Source organism: Equus przewalskii, chromosome X (assembly GCF_037783145.1).
Source record: "Equus przewalskii isolate Varuska chromosome X, EquPr2, whole genome shotgun sequence".
NCBI classification, from domain to species: domain Eukaryota; kingdom Metazoa; phylum Chordata; class Mammalia; order Perissodactyla; family Equidae; genus Equus; species Equus przewalskii.
The window spans coordinates 62,167,198-62,187,055 of NC_091863.1; the positions used below are offsets into that span (position 1 = coordinate 62,167,198).

General features: G+C 34.6%; 1 protein-coding gene across 2 annotated transcripts in view; it reads right to left on the bottom strand.

Annotated features, from left to right (window-relative positions):
* Positions 1 to 1,606: 1,606 nt before the first annotated feature.
* BRWD3 (bromodomain and WD repeat domain containing 3) overlaps positions 1,607 to 19,858 on the bottom strand; it is a 118,138-nt gene continuing 99,886 nt past the window's right edge. The window contains exons 37-41 of one of the 2 annotated variants that reach the window (XM_070606232.1): positions 18,361 to 18,513; positions 16,869 to 17,032; positions 13,645 to 13,742; positions 12,919 to 13,077; positions 1,607 to 7,363 (exon numbers count right to left, since the gene is read on the bottom strand). In XM_070606232.1, the coding sequence (XP_070462333.1) occupies positions 6,609 to 7,363; positions 12,919 to 13,077; positions 13,645 to 13,742; positions 16,869 to 17,032; positions 18,361 to 18,513 (1,329 nt within the window). In that variant the 3' untranslated portion in view covers positions 1,607 to 6,608. The remainder of the gene's footprint in view (positions 7,364 to 12,918; positions 13,078 to 13,644; positions 13,743 to 16,868; positions 17,033 to 18,360; positions 18,514 to 19,858) is intronic. The other variant, XM_070606233.1, reaches the window with a different exon arrangement.

Consider the following 19,858-nt stretch of genomic DNA (forward strand, 5'->3'; position numbering starts at 1 on the left):
TAAACTTTAATTTGTTAATAATCAGTAACTTATTTAAAATTATCTATTAGATGTTCGTAATCTCCAGATGAGAGGTAACTTTATTAAGGCAATTGCCATAGGTGGCAAAGAAAAACATACTAAAGTTACAAATAAAGGAAAGAAAAAGAAAAAATGTTTTCTCAAAACTTTGGGAAAATATTGACACCATAAAGTTGATTTTATTTAGTGTTATATTTGGTTTGCCAGTAATACGTAGCATAAAAAAATCCTTTCAAGTACTTACATTGAAGACCTAAGACAGCAACTGTAAGTGTATGGGCTTAAATATCCCAAGAAAACCAACTCACAGGTTCAATATATTGGTTTCAATTTATTTTGTGCATTTCTGTACAACAGACTTAAATTGTCAGTGGCATATAATTGAGAAAGAAGGTAAAGAGTACTCTGCTCTTGACCATCTCATCTAGGGAAAAAGATGGATTTTCCTAACAACTTGAAGGACCTACAACTAGAATATACAACTATGTACTGTGGGGCTTTGGAGAGAAGAAAAACAAAAAGATTGGCAATAGATATTAGCTCAGGGCCAATCTTTAAGAAGAAAGAAATGGGTTTTCTTCTTAATACTGCTGTAATATTTTGTTAGACACATTCTTTACTTTTTTATTTTAAAAACCTAGCAGGTAAAGTCAGAAAACATCAAAGCCTGCTAATAAAGAATTTTTAACATACACTTTTACATCTTTAAAGAGGGCTGTCTTTAACCAATCAAGCAATTCAACACAAATACCAAATAATGTATCTCCACCTCAATCTCCAAATATTGTGAAAATCTGGGTTACTTTCACAGCCATAGGATATAATGCCAGAAGACAAAGGTGATTTTTTTTCTAAATACCTTATTTCTTGATTTTAAATACACAAAACAGTGTATGTATGAAACAGTATATATATGTACTCAGTCCCAGTCTTTGGCCAGCTTACTTACCTTGAAGCAAGTGGAATTCTCACCATTGGATAAAGGGTTGACGGTAACTACATAGCTGCAGAAGTAGGAGGAATGTTCCTGGTAGGGCATTCAGCTCCTGGCTCAAAAGTTAACTCTCACCTTACTTCTCTCCCTCCTTCGCTTACACTCAATTAAAGAACCGTTCATAATATAGTTAAGCCTCTGTGGGCAATTTTACTATAAATAAAAACGTCAGAGATTCATAGCTCAGCTCTAAAACTTATAATCCATAAACAAATTAGAAATCTATTAATTTCAAAAAGCTCTACACAACAAAATGTTGACTAAAGCTCTGCAGGCTGTTATTTAATGCACCAAGCAGCCCACATTTAAAATGTTAACATATTTATTACCAAAAAGTGACCCAAAGAATATCTGCAATGACTACAGCGAAAAAAAAGTCTTAATTTTCTTTGATAGGAAGAAGCACCCTAGTTTCTCAGATTAAAAGGTAATAATAATAAAATATTATATGACAAAGAAACAGAAAGAAAAGACACAAGAGTTACATGGTTACAATCTCTGAAGCTGGATAATGGAAAGGTAACTCAGTATTTCTTTCTTGTTAATTTATCTCCAGTACCTGAGTTAAGGCATAAAGCATCAAGAGTGCAATTGATTCCAAACAACTTGGAATTTTATTGTAAACATCCCATAAAGAATGGCAACAAATTAGTCCAGTTTTTTATCTTTGAAGATAATTGCTTATAATGACTGATAACTGCCAAACAAAACATCTTTTATAAACGAAGCCAGTTTAGTTTACCTTTCTTTACTGAATTTTAGTTTAATGGACATTTTGTCCATATACAACATCACATCAACTATTAACTGAATGATTTTCCATCTTAAAATTTATGGATACTAAGAACAAACATAAGGTACAGTTTGTTAATATTTTGAAAGAGATTACAAAAGACAAGGATGATAAGTTACAGGACAAAGAAATAAATTACTGATTGCCATCACCACAGTATTGTTTAAAGAATTAACATTTGTAGTACTGCCTAATGTGTATCTGGTGGCTTATGTAAAAACACATTTCCCAACTGGGTTTCAAAATATTTTTGTATGTGATTTTAAAAGTCAATTACAATGGCGATTTTAATATGCATCAATAGTTTTATCTTTTAGAAAATACTTATCATGCTTTTATATGTCAAAGTCTCATATTCTTGATTTAATTAAGATAGGTATAAGAACAACAAATGGGCATACATATAAATAAACAAACAAACCTTAACTCTAAACTGCAGGGCCTTTCTACTATACTTCTCCCATCAATAAATCATAAATTTCCAGTCTTGTTGAAGCATGCTAAATTAGGTGCAATCTTCATTGCAGAAAGAGAAGTGAGGATAAAGATAAGCAGAAGAGAAATGACGGAAAAGGAAATAATCAAGGATAAGGCTATATAAGAAATAATAAATGTTAAGAAACTTGAGGGCAATCCATATTCCACAAAATACAGCACCATGAAAAAAATTTAGCTTTGTATTAGAATTTAATCAAAACTTGGTAAACTTGATAATTAAAACTTGGTAAAGAAACTTTACTAACAGGTGAAAAGCAAAAAAGCATGAAAATATTTTCACACTAATTTTTAAAACAAGCTTTAAAAGTGATCTTGGAATATTCTATTTTCAACAAAACTTTCATAAAGCCTCATGTACCACAAAAATGTTGGGGATGGGGTTACTATTTAAAACAATGAACTTTAAATGTCAAAGTTCCATTTCTTCCCCCAGAACTGAACTATTCATTTCGAAACTCAAAATGGTGATAAGCGTTTAAAAGGCTGGACATCAAAGTAAACTGCAAATTATACAGGATGTAAGTTTCCTTTTTGTGGATGTGAAAATTACGACTTTAAAGATAGGTACCAGTTGGTAAATGTGCATAAAATAATTCCCGAGATATATAAGCGATTAATAAGGTGTTTAATTTATCACACCACAAACATACAAATTTTGAAAAATGCTCAAAAAAGTTTTTATCAAAAAGTTAGAAGTGGCATTCACATCTTTCTCTTTCAATGATTCTATTATTGTCTGATGACAATCTATAGGATTATGACAAAAACAACAAAAAGATAAATCACTCAAATGTACTTCAAAGTATTGGAAGGCTGAGTTAGATATCTGAGCACACAGTTATGTAGAATGAGATTTATGAATTTTACTCAGTTTCCTAGCCGCTGAGTGAAACAAAGTGCTGTATGGAAGAATTCTAGCACAAGCCTGATCTCTGGGAAGGGAAACAGAAAAAGAAACAAATGAAACAAGGGCAAATTAAATTAAAAGAATAGAGGGACACGTGTACACAACAAAATCTAGATTGTTTACCTAGAAGGCATAATGAAATGGAGGATCAAGCAGTATATATACAGGCTAAGCGCTTTACAACAGAGGCAAAGAATCGGTAGACAGTGAATACGGCTGTCTTCTATACAAAATACTCTTTTTAATGTCTGAGATAAAGTGTGTCAAGTTGGAAAAAAAATCTACATACATGCGTGCATGTGCACGCGTGCACACACACACAAACAAATGTAGTCATTAGGCTAATAGGCTAGTGAATGTTTTGGAGAGCATCCTATTGCTGGAAGAGATACACACAGCAAGCCATAGAAGAAACACACAATTCTGTTTTCATAAACAGATACACATGCTAAGATCTTAAAGCTGGGAATTAAAACATTATTAGCATTCATGAGAAATATTACAGTTCACTGACTATTAATATCTAGCACAGAATTAAGCTCATACATGTGTATGCTTTGATGGACCATATGTAACAGTGGTTTTTCTTAGCAATTCATCTAAGATTTAGACTTTTCTTCAAAATTCTTAGTTCATTTCCTATTTGCTTTGCTATGGCTGAACCCAGATCTTATTCAGGTTTAAAGGGCCTCTAAAAAATTAAAGTGATAAGATACTCAACGTGATACAAATTACAATACATTCACAGGAGGAGGTGTTACAAAAAAAGCAAAGTATAAACTGGGGGGGGAAAGTCCAGATATAAAAGTAAAAACACTATCTTCCAAACTTTTATTTTTACACTCATTAAAATAATTTGCATGCAAACAGAAACTGATCTGTTTGTTTTGTAATAAATGATAACTATGCTCATCTAACATACCCTGGTGACTAATTCTTTAAATTCTAATAACTGAAATCAATGTTACAGCAAAATGCTGTTCACTAGTATTTTCACAGTATTTCACTACATATAAAATATGCTTAAAAATGTCTTCAGCCTTATTATTCTAATTATCTAAACCTAGAAAATCTTGACATTTGGGGAATAAATGTGGCATTTTTGTTTTTAAAAATAAATTATAAATAAAGCTTGAGATAGCTAAAATCACACAAATGGCAATTCTTCTACATGTCAAGAGGTCAGCTCTTCATAGAAGAATGTCAACAAAAATTTCACACTAAAATGATACACATGACACACATTTGGGTATATCCATGAATTTAAATAACTATGTTACTTTGATTAGGGGAGGCCAAAGTGTTACTGATTCCAGGAAAACACAGGCAAAATTTTAGTCTAAATGCCCAAGAGATGAATAACTAAAATTGTACATTTCAGCAAAAATCAAATGTAGAGTTTCAAATATGAATGTTTTTGAATCTATACTATGGTTAAAAGTGGCAGCTGAGTTACAACCAGAAGTAGTTTTGGTATAGCGAAAAAAAGGCTATTAAAAATAATCAGCTTGATCTACTGTCCAGTAACAGAAGTTAGTGCCTTAACAATTCACAACAATACTTTTTTAAAGCCTGAACATCATTTCTACTGCAAGTGAAAATTGTTTAAAGATGTCAGTCCAAGAATAACCTTCACCCAACCCAACCAAAAAGCAAAGTTATGTGTGTACTCCTTCCTCTGCACTTAAGGATTTTCAGATGCATGAAATGATTGAAAGCATGAGACAAACATATTAGGTTATGAAATATCCTGGGATTACTAAGCATACATTAAGAAGTTTCTTTTATCCCACAAGCCTGATCTAAATGCAACAAATCTGCTGTTACAAAAACAGAGATCAATATTCTCTACTCACTTCAAAAATTTAAGTATCTAACAAATTAGCAAATTTGCAATCTCTCAAATTTGAGGAGTAAAATTGATCTTGGAACTCAAGCTCACTTATGGAACCACGTGCACTCTACTGCTGTAAACAAGACCAGAAAGGTTTAAAAATTTTTTTCATCTATAAAATAATGACTCAAAATATCAGTGTGCAGTGCAATGAGGTTCTTTTCTGAAAGATTTTAACAGAAAAAAACCCTTTGGAATGGTATGAGCAGAACCTGTTAAAGTTGATTCAAAAGACTAGCTAGCCAACACATTCCAACTCAAACTAGGTGCTTTGTTACATTTTAAAATTCAAATGAAAACCAGTCACTCACAGCTGTTAAATAGTAAGTGCTAGCAGAGATATATAAGCAGTAGACCAAGTCTACTCACATGAATATGTTCTAAGAAAAGCCTAGAGTAGAACATACTATACTTCTGAAAGTTAGTTAATTACAACTATTAATTTGAGAGCCAAAACAATTATTAACAACCTCTCCGCTTATAACTTATGAGTATTCATTCCTACCAAGCTTGTTCTGTTTCTTCTTAGTCAGTAATGAATAATAGCATCTATTTTCCTTAAGATTTCCAGTAGTTGTAGTTAATAGAGGTAGCTGAGCTACTATTCAAAGAAGTTATTCTTTGTGGATGAGGATTTCTCAAATGTTTAAGTTATTCTTTAAGCTACACAAGTTTCATTAATGCAATAAAATATAATAGGAAAAAGAAAATGGATGCAAGAAACTTTTGCATTTGGCACCTTGTCTAGATTGATACCTCAAGTATTCTTTTTTAATAAAGTTAATGCACACATCAGGACACACCACAAAGATTTGCTACATATTTACAAGGCACCAACCCTTTTCTCACCTTTAACATGAATTAAGCAAATCAATGAAAAGCATATCAATATTCCCCCCACCCCCCAAAAAACTGTAGTATAAATATATACTTCAGTTCAGTACAATTCATGAAAGTTTGGCCTGGGAAGAGTAAAATAATCCAGATCGTTCTTACAATATAGAAACTGTAAACATTTAATAGCTGCCTTTAGGATTGGTGTATTGTGCAAAAGTTATTATTACTGGGTACAGGAATCAAAATGGCAAAAACAAACTATATAAAACTCTGTAAGAAGGTGCTATACTTCTGTGATACAAAAGCAAAAGAGGGATATTCCATTGAGATAAAAATGTCATGCTACTCTTAAGAAGCTGAATGCTCCTTTAATGTAGTAAATCTGTAGTGTGTATGTGTTGTTTGTGTGTGCGCGCGCGCGTGTGTGTGTGTGTGTGTGGGCGCAGAATTTTTTTTAATTTAAGGCCTAATGAGTAAGGCTTGTTTGAACAAATGAAGTGTGGAGATCAAAAGTCTTGAAACAAATGTATACTGGCATAATGGAAAAAGCACCAATGTGAAAGGAAGCAGAAGTCCCCACACAACTTGCTTTGTAGATTTCCTGGTAAATTCCCTGCAGTAGAAGGCCATTGAATTTTTTAAATTATCCTAAATTTATTAACTGTCAATAATTCCATCCCATGAGATGGCTAACCCTGGCTTTTTCTGTCATTTTACGCACTCTGCCTGATCTGGATGTACCAAGATTCAGAGGATCTTCAGTGGACACAAAATTGTCATTATCAGAATCATCATTATATAAAACAGTCCTCCTGCCTTGGTTTCTTGTTTTAATTCGAGGCAGTCTACTGAAACGTCCTGAAAACATGGTATCAAATTCATCATCTGCAACACGTGCACGTTTGGCTCTGGTGGCTCCTCTAGAAGCACCTCTTCCTCCTCTCCCTCTCCCTCTCCCTCTAGTGCCACCTCCACCTCTTCCTCGACCCCCTCGTCCCCTGCCTCCTCTTCCTCTGCCTCCTCTACTCCATCTACCCCATCTGCCCCATCTGCCCCTTCCTCCTGTGCCTCTCGTCTTCCAGTTTCTTTTTCCATTGGCATATTGCTTTCTGAGTTTTCTTTTAGGTCTAGTTTGTATGAATTTGCTATAATCATGGTCTCCATCTACGTAATCTTGATCTGTTCTGGAAGTTGATTCAGAGTCAGAATCAGAACCACAGGTACTTTCAGAACTTAAACTGGATCCTAACTCTCCACTCTCTGAGGAGGATAAATGTGATTTCTCTTTTGCTTCTTTTTTCTCTTTCTCTTCTCTTCCCACGCTTTCATCTTCTTCTGACGCGCTAAGTAGTTTTCTCTTGATTCCTGTCCGGGGCTCTCTGCCATCACCATTTGTAAGGGGTCCATCAAGGGAATGATCTAGATCAAGATAATGATTTTTTCAAGTTAAGCTTTGACTTTGATAAGATGGTTACTTAGGTTCAAAAGTAAAATAAACAGTCTATCAAAAAATATTTACAACCCAAAGATAGATGGGGGAAAATCATGGATAGTGCTAGAATATGAACTTAAATCTGATGGGAATGGAAGATAACTAAAGTTTGATTTTTGTCTGACTGCTTTTTCAAAGGGAGATGGGGAGGAGAGTGTGGAGGGATATCTGTGGTAAGGTAGATGGGCAGAAATTTTAAGGGCTTGAACTCTAGAAAGAATTATCTGGGAACATGTTTCAGAATAATCTTATTCATTCATTCACCAAATTATTTACCAGTTACCTGCTATGAGCCAGGCATTGCTTGGAGCTTGGAATACAGCAATGATGAGACAAAGCCCTTGCTCTTTGAATTTATGTTTTAGTGGGGAAAGCTTGACAGACAATGAAGTGAACAAATAAATAATTTCGAGTAACAATACCTACTATAAAGAAAAAGAAAAGAGGGTTAAAAAAAGAGTACAAGTGTATGTTTGGGGGGACTATTTTAGATAGGGAAGACTTTTCTGCAGAGAGAGTATTTGAGAAAAGAACTGAATGAGTTGAGATCTGGAGAAAAGAACATTGCAGCGGAAGAAAGAGAAACCTAGTGTAACCAGAGTGAAAGAGAAAAACAGGACGTAGTAGGGAGATGACTGCCAGTGAAGAGTTTTAAAACTGGACAATGACAAGATCTGATTTAGATTTTGAAAAGAGTGCTGTGGCTGCTGTGTAGAGAACAAATTACAGAAAGAACAAGACAGGAAGCAGAGATCAGTTGGGAGTCCACTGCAATAGTCTAGGTAAAACATGATGAGGGATGTACCAACAGAGGTGATGAGAAGTGATTAGATTTGGAATACTTCCTTAGAGAGGAGCTACCAGAACCAACTTTTATTTTTAATTTTTTGAGCAAGATTAGCCCTGAGCTAACATCTGCTGCCAATCCTCCTCTTTTTGCTAAGGAAGACTGGCCCTAAGCTAACATCCGTGCCCATCTTCCTCTACTTTATATGTGGGACGCTGCCTCAGCATGGCTTGACAAGTAGTGTGTAGGTCCACACCCGGGATCCAAACTGGTGAACCTCAGACTGCCAAAGCAGAACATGCAAACTTAACCACTATGCCACCAGGCAGGCCCCAACCAACTTTTATCTTTAAACTTCAAACTGACAGAAAGTGCTGATGGATTGGATGTCAAGTGTTAAGCAAAGAATGAGGGTCAACTCCTAGGGTGTTTTTTTGGTGTGTGTGTGAAGAAGATTGGCCCTGAGCTAACACCTGTTGCCAATCTTCCTCTTTTTGCCCAGGGGATGCCGCCACAGCATGGCTTGACGAGCAGTGTCTAGGTCTGTGTCTGCAAACCCTGGGCCTGCTGCAGCAGAGCATGCAAACTTAACCACTACACCACCAGGTTGGCCCCAACTCCTAGGTTTTATGGCCTGAGCAACTGGGTGAATGGTAGAGATACATTGCTAAGTTGGAGAACAATGAAGGATGAACAGGTTTGGGTAGGCTTGTGGGAAAATCAAGGTTCCAGTTTTAAATATACTACTAGAGATCCAAGTAAAGACACTAAAGAAAGAAAAAGAAAAAAAGCAGGTGGATATATCAGTCTAGAGCTCACGGGAGACTTGGATAGAGCTGGAGATATAATTTTGGAAATGTTCAGTAAAGAGACAACACTAGGGTCAAGAGAACTGAGAGAGCTCATTAAGAGAGCAACTAAAGAGAGAGAAGGTGGCTGAAGAGTGAGACTTGGGATAGTCCAACATTTAAAGATAAAGAAGAACTGGCAAAGTGAATTGAGAAAGAATAGCCAGTGAGGTAGGAGGAAAACAGGAGAGTGGACTAGAAAGACTGGAAGAAGCAAAGACTAGGCTTGCATAGTAACAAAACTTACAAGATTAGTCTAATAGTCTAGGTGTTATGGACTGAACTGTGCCCCTCCAAAAGAAAATACCTATGTTGAAGCCCTAACCCCCAATGTGACTATACTTGGAGATAGGGCTTTCGAGGAATTAACTAAAGTTAAATGAAGTTATAAAGGTGGGCCCTAATGCACTAGGACTGGTGTCCCTACAAGAAAAGGCAGAGAAACCAGTGCTTGCTCTCTCTCTCCCTGTCTGTGGATGCAGAGAGAAAAAGCCACATGAGGACATGGTGAGGAAGCAGCCATCAGCAGGTCAGGAAGAGAGCCCTCACCAGACACTAACCCTGCTGGCACCTTCATATTGGACTTTGAGCATCCAGAAAATAAATGTGAGAAAATAACGTCTGTGTAAATACGTGAAAAAGTGCTCAACATCTCTAATCATCATACAAATGCAAATCCAGACCATAATCTGATATTACTTCACATCTGTTAGGATGGCTATTATCAAGATAAAAGAAGCGTTGGGGGCTGGCCCCGTGGCCGAGTGGTTGGGTTCCTGCGCTCCGCTGCAGGCGGCCCAGTGTTTCGTTGGTTCGAATCCTGGGCGCGGACATGGCACTGCTCGTCAAACCACGCTGAGGCAGCGTCCCACATGCCACAACTAGAAGGACCCACAATGAAGAATATACAACTATGTACTGGGGGGCTTTGGGGAGAAAAAGGAAAAAATAAAATCTTTAAAAAAAAAAAAAAAAGATAAAAGAAGCGTTGGAGAGGATGTGGAAAAAAGGGAACCCTTGTACATTGTTGGTGAGAAGGCAAATTAGTACAACCATTATGGAAATCAGTATGGAGGATCCTCAAAAAATTAAAAATAGAACTACCATTTGATCCAGCAATCCTAGCTCTGGGTAAATATCCAAAGGAATTGAAATCAGGACCTTGAAGAGATACCTGTATTCCCATGTTCATTGCAGCATGATTCACAATAGCCAAGATACGGAAACAACATATATGTCATTCCACAAATAATGAATGGATTAAGAAAATGTGGTGTATGTACGTGTGTATATATGCGTGTGTGTGTGTATATATGCATACTCATATATACAATGGAATATTACTCAGCCTTAAAAAAGAAGGAAATTTTGTCATTTGCAACAACATGGATGGAGCTGGAGGACATTACGACAGGCAAAGTAAGCAAGATACAGAAAGAGAAATATTGCATGATGTCACTTATACATGTAATCTAAAACAGTCATACTCATAGAAGCAGAGAATAGGATGGTGGTTGCCAGGGGCTGGGGGGAGGGGAAATGGGGAGGTGTTCGTCAAAGGGTACAAAGATTCAGTTATTCATGATGAATAAATTCTGGATGTCTAATGTACAACATGGTGACTACAGTTAAAAATACTGTATTGTATACTTGAAATTTGCTAAGAGGTTAGATCTCAAATCTTCTTAACACACACATGTACATGCTGTAACTATGTAGAAGTGATGGATATGTTAATTAGTTTGTGGTGACCACATCACAATATATACATATCGAAACATCAAGTTATACACTTTAATATATACAATTTTTATGTCAATGATATCTCAACAAAGCTGCTTAAACAATAAGTATCTGCTGTTTAAGCCACCCAGTGTGTGGTATCTTGTTGTGACAGCCCAAGCTGACTAATATATCAAGGTTAGAGACTAAGGAGATAGCAATAGAAACTGTAGACAAGAGATTTAAGTGATATTAAAGAGTTGTAGAATGCACAAAACTTAGCAACTGACTGGATATAAGGGGTAAAAGGAGAGTCAAAGAACACTGCAAGATTTTAAGTGGGATGACTAGGAAGATGGTGGTGCCATTAACTAAAATAGTGAGTGCAGAAAAAGAAGCAAGCTGAGACAAAAAGATAGATGATAAACACCCAAAGGAAATTTCTTTTTAGGAAACACTTGGAAATGAGACTGGTAGAAAATGAGATGTAAGGGCTAGATATATGAATTTGGAGAGTTATCAGCATAAAGATGACTGATGTAGCTGTTAGATCCTTTATTTGTAGAAGACAAAAAAAAAAGGACAAAAAAAAGAACAGTGGGCAACTCTGCAAATAGGAGGCAAGTAGGGCCAAAGAAAAGAAACAGAAAATATAGGAGAAACAGATAAGAGATATAGAAGAATCAGTAGAGCAGAGAAGCCAGGCAGCAGAGTTCCTACAGCGGGTGGTCAATAGCACCCAAAGAGATAGAGTGACCAAGGAGACACCGACTCAGAAAAGGACACTGGCCGGTAACTGAAGATTACTGGTGATTCCAGGGAGAAGAGCTTTTGTGACAGTGGTGGGGGCAGAAGTCAGACTACAAGGAATAAATGAATGTCTTGATGGAAAGAAAATAGAAGCAGGAAGTATAAGCTACTCTTTTTAAAAGCTTGACAGTGAAGGGAAGGACAAAGAGAAAAGGAAGTGGCATGAGCATGCAATGTACAGCAGGACAAAGGAGAGATTAAAGATACAAATTTGGAAAAATAAAGGCACTATTTTAAAGTAATCAGACATATTTTAATATTTCTCAAATAACAAATACAAAATATCTTTAGAAAGTCTATTTTTAAGTTATTTGATACTTCAATGACAATGGAAGCTACCTAATCTTTCATTAAAAATTTATATAAAATTAAACTACATATTCCAGTAAAGATATTCGTAAAAGTATATTAACTATTCTTTACAAACTTCCAATAGATGAACATATTAGAACTCTCTTTGAAAATGTTCAGGGTCCATAACATAGGTCTAAGTATAAGAAAAAAGTATGCATATCAACAATAACCTTCAAGTATTCACAACCGATTCCCTCTTATGTAGTCCAAAACGGATGCACATGATGATGAATTATGAGGTCAGTGATTTCTTTTTAAGCAGTGAAAATTTTTCTTTAAATAAAAGTTAGATGGAAGTTCATTACATGAAATGAAAAACTAAGGTGTTCTGGTTGAATGAAGAAGGCTCTTCTGAGAATTCCTAAGTATCTCTATGGATTATCCAGAAATAGGCAGAGTACAGTCTGAAAACCATGGAATTATTGAGAGAACAGGACTTGAGGGAAGAGAAAACCTGAGCTATGTAACTGGAAAACCAAAGGAAGGTGGCAGAAGTGGCTGTTGACTAAAAGAAAGCTCATTTTTCAACCCAAATCCTTTCCATAAATTGAGGTAGCCCTTAAAAATATGAGTCTTATTTAAAGATGATTTAAGAATTTTTTTCCTTTCTTATTAATATGGTTTAATATATAAAAAATTCTTAATGTGTCTAACAGTCTTGTTTTTATGTGCTTGAGGAAAGATCTCATTTAGTTTTTCCTCCCTATTAATTTTACAATTTATTTTAAAAGACTAAAGACTAAAATATGTTTGGAAATAGTTATTGGAAATCTGTTAACAGCCTGTTTCTAGTTGTGGATATGAAACTCCGTATGATTCAAATTTGACAATATTAAAATCCTCATTAGCTATAAAGAAAGACATGCTAATTTTTACTACCAAAACACATCAGCTTTTAAGTAATTCGTCTACCATCATGAGGGAACAAAGAATAAATGCCCTGTCCATATTTATTTCCTACCTTGTTTAATTGGCAAGACCCTACTCCGAAATGATTTGGCTTTCCCTGGGTCATGGCAATTTCCACTTCGGCCATAGCCACTGAAGCTAGATGAAGAAAATGGCCCGTCCAGTTCATCATCGAGTAAATATAGTGAAAGCCCTTCAGCAGCATCTGAAACTTACAATTTAAAAGACTGTAATGTTAACACAATTATTATATATTCAGGAAAGATAAACAGGCTGTTTTTAAAACTCTCTCTCATTCAGTTATTTTACTCTAATATCAAAATGACAAGTTGTTTGAAGAAGGAAATATAAATATTTTGAGAACAAATGTTTTAACACATCATTAAACTTTCAAGCACAGAAAGTCAGAAAAACTTGTCCAAAGACACCATCTGCCCATATAACGAATCCTCAAGTCTTATGTTGGCAAATCTATTGTAGATGAGTACTCTGAGATATTACAGATGTTAAAAATCATAAAGTCACAGAATTTTAAACCCAAAGAGACTTTAAATTTCATCTATTCTGAAGATCTTCAATTTAAAAATGAAGAAACTGAATACTATAGCCTACTGTCTTACCCAGAGCCACAAAGCTAGAGAGAAGAATTAGGACTACAAAACAACATTTCTAAATCCAAATCCTTGTTCTTTGTGCTATAAACCATACTGCCTCTTCTATATCCTAATATCCGCATGAAAATGAAATACACAACAACAAAAACAAAACACATATTTACCAGGAGACGAGAAAGGAGAGCTAGTCCTGGCATAAGACACTGAGGTATTCTGGTCATTTTTAGGCTGCAACTTCATTTGTTTCTGTTTCCCTTTTGGACTACAAATAAAAATATATAACAATGAACATTTTTTCTATTAGTAAGATATTATGATAGATAGCATGATATAAAATGTTTAAATTGACAAAAGAAGAAATGCTGCAAATTGGTAATATGAAAAAAGTAATGATTAAATGACATAAAATGACAAAAAAAGAAAATTATAGGCCAATATCACTAATAAACATAGATGCAAAAATCCTCAAGAAAATACTAACAAATTGAGTACAACAAAACATTAAAAAGACCACCCTCAATGATCAAGTGGGATTTATTCCAGGGATGCAGGGATGGTTTGACATCCAGAAATCTATCAATGTGATACACCAAATTAACAAAACGAATAATAAAAATCACATGATCATCTCAATAGATGCAGAGAAAACATTTGACAAGACACAACAATCATTTATGATAAAAACTCTGAATAAAATGCATACAGAGGGAAAGTACCTCAACATAATAAAGGCCATATATGATAAACCACAGCCAACATCATACTCAGTGGTTAAAAACTTAAAATTATCCCTTCAAGAAGAGAAATAAGACAAGGAAGCCCACTTTCGCCACTCTTATTTAACACAGTGTTGGAAGTCCTAGCCAGAGCAATTAGGCAAGGAAAAAAAATAAAAGGGATGCAAACTAGAAAGGAAGAAGTAAAACCGTCTCTATTTACAGATGATATGATTTTATATAGAGAAAACCCTAAAGAATCCATCAAAAATCTATTAGAAATAATAAATGAATAAAGTTGCAGGATAAAAATCAAGATATAAAAATCAGTCGCATTTCTATATATGAACAACAAAATAGCAGAAAGAGAAATCAAGAATACAAGAATCTCATTCACAATCATAACAAAAAGAATAAAATGCTTCAGAATACCTAGGAATAAATTTAACCAAAGAAGTGAAAAATCTGTACACTGAAAACTATAAGACATTATTGAAAGAAATCAAAGAAGACACAAAGAACTGGATATCCCATGCTCATGGATTCTAAGAATTAAAGTTAAAATGTGTGTACTTCCTAATGCAATCTACAGATTCAATGTAATCCCTATCAAAGTCCCAATGACATTTTTCAAAGAAATAGAACAAAGAATCCCAAAATTTATGTGGAACAACAAAAAGACCCTGAAGAGCCAAAGGAATCCTGAGGAAAAAGAACAAAGCTGGAGGTATCACAGTCCCTGATACTAATCAAAACAGTATGGTACTGGCACAAAAACAGACACACAGATCAATGGAACAGAATCCAGAACTCAGAAATAAACCCACACATCTATGGGCAGCTAATTTTCGACAAGGGAGCCAATAACATACAATGGAGAAAGGAAACTCTTCAATAAATGGTGTTGGGAAACTCGGCAGCCACGTGCAAAAGAATGAAAGTAGACCATTATCTTGCACCATACACAAAAATTAACTCAAAATGGATTAAAGACTTGAATGTAAGACCTGAAACCACACAATTTCTAGAAGAAAACAGGCAGTTCACTCTTCGACATTGGTCTTAGCAACATCTTTTCAAATATCATGTCTCACCAGGCAAGGGAAACAAAAGAAAAGACAAACAAATGGGACTACATCAAACTAAAAGTCTTCTGCACAGCAAAGGAAACCATCAACAAAACGATAAGACAACCTAACAATTGGGAGAAGATATTTGCAAATCATATATCTGACAAGGGGTTAATTTCCAAAATATATACAGAACTCATACAAAAAAAAAAAACAACCTATTAAAAACTGGGCAAATGATCTCAACAGACATTTTTCCAAAGAAGATAACCAGATGACCAACAAGCACATGAAAAGATGTTCAACATCACTAATTATTAGGGAACTACAAATCAAAACTACAATGAGATATCACCTCATGCCCATCAGAATGGCTATTATTAAAAAGACAAGAAATAACAAGTATTGAAGAGGATATGGAGAAAAGAGAACCCTCATACTCTCCTGGTGGGAATGAAAACTGGTGCAGCCACTACAGAAAACAGTACGGAGAGTCCTCAAAAAATTAAGAATAGAACTGCCATATGATCCAGATATTCTACTTTTGAGTATTTATCCAAAGAACACAAGAACATGAATGTGTAAAGATACATGCATCCCTATGTGCATTGTAGCATTATTCACAATAGCCAAGACTTGGAAACAAGCTAAGTGCCCAACAATGGATGAATGGATGAAGAAGGATGAATGCGTAAAGAAAGTAGAATACTACTCTGCCATAAAAAAGATGAAATCTTGCCATTTGCAACAACAAGAATGGACCTTGAGGGTATGATGCTAAGTGAAGCAAGTCAGATAGAGAAAGTCAAATTACCATGACTTCACTCATCAGTGGAAGATAAAAACAACAACAAAAACAACAAACAAATACATAGATATAGACATTAGATTGGTAGTTACCAGAGGGCAAGGGGGGAGGGAGGTGGGTAAAAGGGGTAATAGAATAGGGCACCTGTGTATGGTGACAGATGTCAGTTAGTCTTTCATTGGTGAACACACATGGTCTACATAGAAACTGAACTATAATGATGTATGCATGAAATTTACATAATGTTATAAACCAATGTTACTGCAATAAAATAAAATAATGTAGGTGAGAAATGATAGCTACTTGAGAGAAGACAGTAGCAGGGAAGTGGTGAAATTTATTAAAGTCTAGATATATATTGAAGAGTAGAGCTAGGCAGAATTTGTTGGTGAATTAGATTTGGTGAATAAAAATAAAGAGCTGTCAGAAACAATTCTAAGCTTTTTCGCACAAGCCAAAAAGAAATGGAATTGCCATTGATAGAGAAGGGAAATTCTGTGAGAAAGAAGAAATGGGGGATAATATGTGAAGAAAAGAAAAAAAAAGAAATGCTTTGAATTGGTAATAAGACAACATTAAATTTCAATCATTAAAATTAAAAAAAATTTTGGTATAGTAAAATCCACATAAACAAAGCTATAGGTTACCAACTGTATCTTTATACAGGTGCAAGAGTTCTAGAAAACATCCCTTGGGTCTTGGGATCCCCTTAAACTATTCAATAAACTTTAAGAAATGAGGTAAATCATACAAAATGCTTTGAAAACATAAAATGTCACATCAATGTAACATACCTAGGAGCTCTGCTACTAGATAACGAACTGCTGCTGCTTCTTAGACGTTTTCTGTACCGTGGCCTTCTCCTCTTCTGACTCTGGATTGCTGACTTGTATTCAGATATGATATTTTTAATATGACTTTCAAATAAGGCAGATAATCGCAGTGTCATGCTATAAATCTGAAAAGGCAGAAATTAGTCTTATTTTACCAACTAGTTGATTATATAAAAATCAAAACACATAAACATGCCTGGAACAATATCAGCATCATCCTTTCAGACAAAACATACACACTATTTCATATACTTGAAAAATTCTACCTGAAGAATTAAAACAACATACCATTTTCACCTAAAAGTTAACAGAGATTTTTAAAAGATAATACCTAATGCTGGGAAGGGTAGGAAAAAAAGATTCTCAGACATTGCCAGTGGGTATTCTAACTGGAACAACATTCTAAAGGACAATTTGCAATATGTACCCAAAACCTAAAAATATACACATATTTTGTCTAATAATTTCACTTCTGGGAATTTATGCTAAGGAAAATAGCAGAGAATTGCCCAGAGAAAATAATTATGTTCAAGAACGTTAAAGATGTTACCATAGCATTATCCATGTAAAGTGAAAAACTAGAAACAACCTAAATCTATAGCACCAGGATACTGGTTAAATAACATAAAACCTCCACACAACGGAATACAATGGAGACAGTAAAATTCTTGTTTTCAAAAAGTAATAATGACATGGAAAAATGTTCATTATATATAAGTTAAAAAAAGGCTTCAAAATATAAAACCTACTGTTTTAAAAAATATATGAACATACGTAAGTATATATGTAACGGTAGGAAATGAATGTGAAAAAAGTATGTCTGCAGAAATTAGTGAAAATTCATTTTATATAAAGGGGAAGTGGGCAAGTATATACCTATTGTGTAACTGATTCAAAAGTTAATCAGATATGAGTGATTACAAAACACAAAAATTGTTACTATTATTTTTGTTCGCAAGATATTTTAGTTCTGAGAAAACATAAAGTACTAAATGGGAGTACAAATAAACAGTTGTAACTTCCCAATATGGTTCACTACTTGTATAGTAAGGGAATATAAGTATTTAGAGCTAATCCAAATATTTCATACAAATTAATACTGTCAACCACTTTTATTTACCAAATTATTTATTGGCCATATTAAAGGGTACTTAAATTACCACGTTTTCTTTCCTTAACCTCTCTCTGGCAGATATAAGTATTACTATAGAGTAAAGAAGAGGCAGGTAGAGAAGGGAAGAGGTGCTTACTTTCAGAATGAATATGCTAAGTGTATCTTTATGCATGCCTAATAAACTGTTTTAGAGAAGATACTGAGAATCAAACTTCAATAACTATGTCAGAATTATAGTACATACTTGTTTAGCAATTTTAAAACTGGTGAAAGAAAACTGCTTGATATATATAAGGAAATGCTTAGGTAATTAATCCACCTAATATTGGTTTTTCATACCCTTGACTTTTTATTAGAGGTATAAGCTTTGGAGTTGCTGAATATTTGGCGGACGTCCTTATAAAATTCCAGAGGACTACCATAGTTTCCTGCTTCCAAAGTTTCTTTCACAGTGCTAAAGTCCATAGGAGTGTCTATAACATCTTGGTAATCCTACAAAAAAGAATGTTATTAAATACACAGTCTGGGTAACAATACTACATAATACAATGGGACCAAGATTTGCATTACCAGTTACCCAAGAAATAAACACATTGCTTTTCAATCTGTCAACTACCTCTCCCCAACCTCAAACCATCCATTTAACAGAGCTTTTTTGGAAATGAAAACAGCAGGGGTCTGTGGGAGGGCCTTAGCCCTCACCCTGCGATCAATAACCATATGACTCTCTCAAGGGACAGAATAGAAAATACAAAGCCACTGGCTTCAGCCTTACAGAGTGCATAATACGGAATTCCATTTCTTGCTTAAAGGTTGATGCAATCCCCAATTTCCCAGCTAATTGTTCAATGGAAGTACAAGATGGGATTATTCATATATAATTAAATAGCTGCATGTCACAAATTAGCTACATATTTCCAAGCTATCTCCAGTTATGAGGACATTCTACCTAAGGCATCATTAGTAAGAAGGTCAAAGTCAAACTGGCTATGTCTGTGTCTCTCTCCTATCGTTTTGTTTTTTAATGAATGTGACACTTTTGCTTCATCTAAGATCTTCAGTCTCATAGATTCAGAATTAGCTTGATTTTGATTAGGGAAGGGGGAAGATTTTTCTCTATTTTAACCTAAATCAAGTCTACTTAAGATATTACTAGGTTCATCATATGGAGTTACACCTGAAAGTTATACCTATATATACCACAACCACCAATAAATAAACATGAGTGAAATCACAGTCAGTATTAGATCCCACATCCTATTTAGAATCATTAAGAAGTAAAATCACCACATTTCTCTTGAAGGAGAAACTAAAGAGCCAGAAAAAGGGGCAAAGGAAAGCTATTATAAAAGGAGAGAAAATATTTTTCAAAGTATGAGAAACCACAATTATTCTTAATTTATCTTTTTAATTCTTTTGCTTAAATCATAAAAATCAAAAGTGTATTCCAACACGGCATGGCTTATGAAACAAAGATTTTCACAGAGGAAAAATGTGAGAACTTTGTGTAATATGATGACCAAAACTCAAAAGACCCAGTCAGCTGCTGAAGGAAGTCCCAATGGGAATAATCAGCCACAATACAGACATAATTATAAGGTGTAATTGATGTTTTCTATCCTGCTACAGTAGTTTTAGATCTATAGAAACAAACATCTATGCAGATGCTACAAAGAACACTCTTGAGAACACGTCTTGATTTAAAAAGCAAAAAATAAACCAAAAAATCAAACAAAGGTAAAAAAGAGAGTGAGCAGAATTGGAAAACAGCTTTACAAATTATGAAAAGTTCACTTACAATATGGAGATTTTAAAAAGTAAAACAACTCAAAAAAAA